The 6,571-nt window shown below is 54.7% G+C and overlaps 1 protein-coding gene across 1 annotated transcript; it reads left to right on the forward strand.

Annotated features, from left to right (window-relative positions):
• The first annotated feature begins 6 nt into the window (after positions 1 to 6).
• Positions 7 to 6,324, forward strand: nlk1 (nemo-like kinase, type 1). The gene is made up of 11 exons (XM_017306155.1): positions 7 to 54; positions 142 to 271; positions 346 to 401; positions 477 to 583; positions 769 to 854; positions 1,203 to 1,412; positions 2,928 to 3,029; positions 3,191 to 3,277; positions 3,346 to 3,544; positions 3,613 to 3,706; positions 4,726 to 6,324. Exons 1-11 carry the CDS (start codon positions 8 to 10, stop codon positions 4,772 to 4,774), a joined length of 1,167 nt encoding a protein of 388 aa, XP_017161644.1. The 5' UTR covers position 7; the 3' UTR covers positions 4,775 to 6,324.
• The last annotated feature ends 247 nt before the right edge of the window (positions 6,325 to 6,571 follow it).

The raw sequence follows: 6,571 nt of genomic DNA on the forward strand, positions 1-6,571 counted from the left end.
GGCCGAGATGGAACCGGACCGGCCCATCGGATACGGAGCCTTCGGGGTCGTCTGGTAAGAACCGGGTCTGGTTCTGATCCGGGCAGAACCTGGTTGTAGTATAACAGGAAGCTGTCCACTCCCCCTGACCTTTGACTCCAGGTCGGTGACGGACCCCCGTGACGGCCGGAAGGTGGCGCTGAAGAAGATGCCGAACGTCTTCCAGAACCTGGTGTCGTGTAAGCGGGTCTTCAGGGAGCTGCGGATGCTCTGCTTCTTCAAACACGACAACGTACGGCCGCTTCTGAGAGCGCTCAGACCGCCGCTCCCTGAGGTTCTGACTCCGGTTCTGTTCTGGTTCTGTAGGTTCTGTCGGCTCTGGACATCCTGCAGCCTCCGCAGATCGACTGCTTCGAGGAGATGTATCCTTCAGGCGGTTCTGACCCACTTTAGTCCTCTCTGATGGGGTTGGGTTAGCGTCCTTAACGTCCCGGCAGCTACGTCATCACAGAGCTGATGCAGAGTGACCTTCACAAGGTCATCGTGTCGCCGCAGCCGCTGACCACCGACCACATCAAGGTCTTCCTCTACCAGATCCTCCGAGGTCAGTCCAGAACCGGGCAGGTTCCACCAACACCTACAGAACCTGTCCAGAATCTGATTGGTTCAAGGAACACATCCCTTCAGAACATGGAACCGGTTCTGGACCGGTTCTGGATGTGTTCCTGGACTCAGGTTCAGGTGTTATTTCTGCTTCACTCGGGTCTAATGGCTCTTCCTCCTCTGCAGGTCTGAAGTATCTCCACTCTGCTGGGATCCTCCACCGAGACATCAAGCCTGGGAACCTGCTGGTCAACAGCAACTGCCTGCTCAAGGTCAGCCGCTCACCTGGAGGGGCGGAGCTTAAATACAGAGGAGGCGGGGCTTAAATACAGAGGAGGCGGAGCTTAAATACAGAGGAGGCGGNGCTTAAATACAGAGGAGGCGGAGCTTAAATACAGAGGAGGCGGGGTTTAAATACAGAGGAGGCGGAGCTTAAATACAGAGGAGGCGGAGCTTAAATACAGAGGAGGCGGAGCTTAAATATAGAGGAGGCGGGGCTTACATACAGAGGAGGCGGGGCTTACATACAGAGGAGGCGGGGCTTAAATACAGAGGAGGCGGGGCTTAAATACAGAGGAAGTGAGCTTTATCTAGGACACTAAACCCTTGTTTCTGCTCAGATCTGTGACTTCGGCTTGGCCCGTGTGGAAGAACCCGACCCGTCGCGTCACATGACCCAGGAGGTGGTGACCCAGTACTACCGGGCCCCGGAGGTTCTGATGGGCTGCCGGCACTACGGGTCGGCCATCGACGTCTGGTCGGTCGGCTGCATCTTTGCCGAGCTGCTGGGTCGCCGCATCCTGTTCCAGGCACAGAGCCCAATCCAGCAGGTGAGTCGGATCTGCACGGCTGGTACCGGAACCGCCACTGGTACCGGAGGAACGAGAGGTAACGACGGCAGAGGTTCTGGAGGTTCTGGGTCAGGGGCGCGGGTATTGGGGGGAAAAGTGATGACAATTCTAAGGGCCCTGACCAGCAGGGGGCCTCCACAGTTTAATTATTTAGTTTTTGGTCATAGAAATAAAAATATCGGGTCCCTGTCAATTATAAAATTAATCATATTGTATTTTCAAAGATTGTGTTTAGCAGTAAAAAGTTAATGTTCCCAGACCAGAAACACAGATCCATATCTGCCCTGAACCCCCCTGTCTGGGTCAAATGGTTCGTTCCTGCTGGGAGCTTCAGACGCTGTTAGCAGCAGACAGTGGAAACACGAACGACTGGCTGTTACTAAGCTGCTAAGAAAAGCTATAAAATCAGGTTTTCAAACAAAAAGAGAAGGAGAGAAAAAGACGAGTGTTAATTTATAACCGTTTTTCTCCTAGAGAGGTGAGTAGACTGTGTGACTATCAACCATTTAGCATAGTTAGCTTAGCTACAAACTACTGTTTGCCTCCTTTTCACTAACATTTAATGACTTAAGGAAAGAAATTACCAGCATATTCATATATAACTTGTACCTTTTACCACTTAACAGGTGAGTCGGTCAGCAGCAGCTCTAACCCACGTCCCTCCTGACCTGTTCTCTCCTCAGTGAAATTAAAGCTGCAGTAACTTTTATATAAATATTTTTGTTAAAACTGTCATTATGTTGTGACAGTATATGAGAGGTAATCTGTGAAAAATCTATTTCCTCAGCTTTCTCCCAGTGCTGGAAACAACCAGTCAGTGGGAGGAGAGTTTTAGTGCTGTCAATCACAATCTCATGTGGTGCTGCTCATCCCTATGCTGCAGCTAGCATAGCTTGTTGTGAATGCTCAGTTTAGTTAGCATAGCTACCAATGACGGCAGTTAAACAGTTTCCTGTAATGATAAGTTGTTTCTCCCCCATTAGCACATTTAGCAGCGAGTGAATGAGGATGATTGACAGCGCTAAGACCCTCCTCCTGGTTCTGAATGAGGATGATTGACAGCGCTAAGACCCTCCTCCTGGTTCTGAATGAGGATGATTGACAGCGCTAAGACCCTCCTCCTGGTTCTGATTGGTTGTTTTGGTCAGAATTATCAGTATTGAACCAAACAAATCAAGGCAGATGCAGCTTTTAAAACTGTGACGCTTTTTATGGGTCAGATAACAGCAGCTGGTCAGGGGCCCAAGATTCCTGGTGGCCCCTGGGGATGAATGTCTGGAGGCCCCTGAGTGTCTGGGGGGCCCTGAGTGTCTGGAGGCCCCTGAGTGTCTGGGGGGCCCTGTTCTGGGTCCAGTGGTTCTGGGTTGGTGCTGATTGGAGGTTTATGATATTTTCTCAGCCTGAACCCATTTGTTGTTCTGCTGCTGGTCGATTGTTTGGAATGAATCTGGATCCAGAACCAGAACCGGTTCAGCTGATTGTTCTTCTCTGCAGTTGGACCTGATCACGGACCTGCTGGGAACACCGCCGCTGTCCGCCCTGGCGTCGGCCTGCGAAGGGGCCCGAGCCCACATCCTGAGGGGACCCCACAAGCCGGTAGGAGGTTCTGCCGGCCCGCTGCTGCTACCAGAACCGGGGGGTTCTGGTGTTGGCCGTGTTGGGGCACGTCATCACAGTCAGCTGAGCAGCGGCCAATCAGACGCCTCCGGGTTCCGGTTGGTTTTGGTCAGTAACTGGTTCTGGTTCTGGTTCTGCAGCCGTCGCTGTCGGTGCTCTACATGCTGTCGGACGGCGCTACCCACGAGGCCGTTCACCTGCTGTGCCGCATGCTGGTGTTTGACCCGGTGAGTGGTTCTGGTTCTGGTTGTGGTTCCGGGTCTGGTTCCGGGTCTCAGCCGGGTTCTGTGTGCAGGCCAAGCGGATCTCCGGCGGCGACGCGCTGTCCCACCCGTACCTGGACGAGGGCCGGCTGCGCTACCACACCTGCATGTGCCGCTGCTGCTACTCGGTGGCCGGCGGCCGCGTCTACACGCGCGACTTCGAGCCGGCGGCCGAGCGCCCGTTCAGCCACAGCTACGAGAACAGCCTGCTGTCTGTGTGGCAGGGCAAAGGTGGGTCGGAACCGGGCCGGACCCGGAACCTCCCGAGCCGGTTCTGACGCTGCCGTCTGTCCTTCCAGAACTGATCCATCGCTTCATCACGGAGCACCAGCAGGGCAAGCGGGTCCCGCTCTGCATCAACCCCCAGAGCGCCGCCTTCAAGACCTTCATCAGGTGAGGGGTCTCCATGGCAACCGCCGCCTGGGGTCAGCCGGGTGGGGGAGTCCTGGATCTGGACCCTTTGCACGTGACGTCACGCTCTTCAGGACTCCGCCATGACGGCCGTCAAAGCCGCCGATCCGCAGCTGGTCACCTCAAGTCGCTTTAAAATGTCCGCAGGGCGCCGAGCGGCCGGCTGCGCAGACGGACGAGGACTGGAGCAGACGTCCTGCAGTGTCACTTAATGACGGACAGGCAGCTTTAGACCAGGTCCGACCGTTAATGTCCGTAAACCTCATATCCAACAGGTGGGCGACTCGGTAACCATGGAAACGGTGCTCCGCCATCATGTAGCCTAGCAGGTTAGCATCTTCTGTACGTTTTTATTGCTGCTCCGGTGTGAAGGGAGACGTGACACACAGACCGTGAGAGTGAATTCAGGCGAAGTCGGACCGACTCAAGGTTCTGGTCGGTTTCTGAGCTGCTGTCCGCCTGCGAGTCCAACCAGGTCCAGATCAAACCAGCTCAACAGGAACCGGCAGAAACGCATTTCAATCGCTCTGATCATCAGGCTCCTCAGAGACGTAGTGCAAAGGGTCCAGAACCTGGTCCAGGTCCAGAACCTGGTCCTGGTCCTGGTCCAGAACCTGGTCCTGATCCAGAACCTGGTCCTGGTCCAGAACCTGGTACTGGTCCAAACCTGGTCCAGGTCCNGGTCCTGATCCAGAACCTGGTCCTGGTCCAGAACCTGGTACTGGTCCAAACCTGGTCCAGGTCCAGAACCTGGTCCAAACCTGGTCCTGGTCCAGGTCCAGAACCTGGTCCTGGTCCAAACCTGGTCCTGGTCCTGGTCCAGAACCTGGTCCTGGTCCTGGTCCAGAACCTGGTCCTGGTCCAGGTCCAGAACCTGGTCCTGGTCCTGGTCCAGAATCTGGTCCTGGTCCAGAACCTGGTCCTAGTCCTGATCCGGGTCCTGGTCATGTGATGTCATTGCTCTACTTCCTGTTGGGTCATGTGATGTCATCGGTCCTCAGGTCCACGGCGTGGCATTCCTCCAAGGTCTCCAGGAAGGAGGAGAGATGAAGGCTCCGGATCTCCATCATCATCATCATCAGCCGGCGGGCGAGTTAGCTCTCTCTCTCTCTCTTTCTCTCTCTCTCTCTCTCTCTCTCTCCCCGACCCAAACGGACCAACCTCATGTTGATTTGTTCTGGTTCTGCCAGATCCACCTGGACATGCCCCCGGCACCGGAGCCAAGCTGCTGCTGGAGCACTGGGACGGGTCAGAACCGGGTCAGAACCCGCCCGCCTCCCTAACGCTCCTCGTGTCTCACTGTGTTGTCGTTCTGTGGCGTTGCCATGGCGACAGTAGTGCAACCTCTCCAGATGTAGCAGGTCTAACCGCGCTGGTTCTGGTCCGGTTGTGACCCGGATCGTCAAGGAATAAAACGACTGGATTAACTCAGAGACCAGAACCTTTCATCTAACCCAAGTTAACCTCGGACCGGTACCGACTGGACCCAGTTACCTCAGAGTTCTGCAGAACTTTTGGACCGGGACCAGAACTCTGGATAGTTTTGTAACGTTCCTCCAGTTTTACCTCCTCCTCCATCTGTGACCCGGTTCTGGAGCAGAACTTATCAGAGAAAATGCTGGTGACTTAGTTCTGGTTCTGATCACTCCACTGGACCGGGTCTCAGAACCCGACCCGCTGCCAGTTCCTCCAGTGACCCAACAGAACCTCCCGTCCACAGCAGGACCGTTCGGACCTCCTGGTTCTGGTTCGGTTCTATTTCAAAATAAAATCACGACCCAAAAAACCAAAATGGAGGAAATCATGAGAAAACTTCTGGTTCTCCAAACGGTACCAGAGATCCGGGCCGGGCCTGATTTAATTTGGACTGGCTGTGGTTCTGACAGGTCATCAGAACCGGGCCGATGAGATGACAGAACCAGAACCTGGGTTGCTGTTCGGACCGGTTCTGGTTTCCAGCAGAAGGACTTTGCCGACGTTCTGGGTCAGAACCGTATGAAGGGAAGGTCAGAACCGCCACACCGGGTCGGGTCCAGAGTGTCGGAACCATGGCTCCCTGGAGGAACCTGCTGCTGACTCGGTTCCGTTTGACCCGAGGGCCCGGCTGCAGCGGCGCCAGAACCTCCTGTAAATGTGCATGTGTGTTTATTCCCTGTGAGGTCCACCAGAACCGGTCCAATGGAACCGGTACCGCTTCATTCAGCCTCTCCCAGGAGGAGTTTTGTGTGATTCCTTTGGTTCCGGTTCTGGTTCTTCCCTGCAGTCTCCAGATTCTGGAGGAAAAATCTGTGACCTGGGATTACGGACTGGACCGGTTCTGGTGGACCCAGTTGGGCCTGTTTGGACCCAGAACAGAGCCGGAGGTTCTGGTTGTAATCCGGTTCCTCTGCGTTGGTCAGAACCTTTAGAACCCGTTTTCCATTCTAGAACCTTTAGAACTCGATGTTTATTATTCTGAATATGGATCCGATGTTTCTGTCTGTTTTAGCTCAAAGTTCTGTTTGGTTCTGGTTCTGTTAGGGTTCTGTTCTGACAGATACTTGAATTTAGAGTCAAACTAGTGATGGTGAATAAAGAAATGGACACTGGACCGGACGGTTCTGCTGGTTCTGCCGTGTCGTTTGTTCACCCGGGTCGGGTCAGATCCGGGTCGAGTCAGATCCAGGTCAGATCCGGGTCGGGTCAGATCCGGGTCAGATCAGATCCGGGTCAGATCAGATCAGATCCGGGTCAGATCCGGGTCGGGTCAGATCCGGGTCAGATCAGATCAGATCCGGGTCAGATCCGGGTCAGATCAGATCCGGGTCGGGTCAGATCCGGGTCGGGTCAGATCAGATCAGATCTGGG

This window comes from Poecilia reticulata, linkage group LG8 (genome assembly GCF_000633615.1).
Source record: "Poecilia reticulata strain Guanapo linkage group LG8, Guppy_female_1.0+MT, whole genome shotgun sequence".
NCBI lineage: Eukaryota > Metazoa > Chordata > Actinopteri > Cyprinodontiformes > Poeciliidae > Poecilia > Poecilia reticulata.

Excerpts from the sequence above, each read along its gene's own strand:
- nlk1 (XM_017306155.1), top strand. The coding sequence starts at position 8 with ATGGAACCGGACCGGCCCATCGGATACGGAGCCTTCGGGGTCGTCTG. Across the intron at positions 55-141 it reads GGAGCCTTCGGGGTCGTCTG|GTCGGTGACGGACCCCCGTG; the intron begins GTAAGAACCGGG and ends CTTTGACTCCAG. Across the intron at positions 402-476 it reads ATCGACTGCTTCGAGGAGAT|CTACGTCATCACAGAGCTGA; the intron begins GTATCCTTCAGG and ends ACGTCCCGGCAG.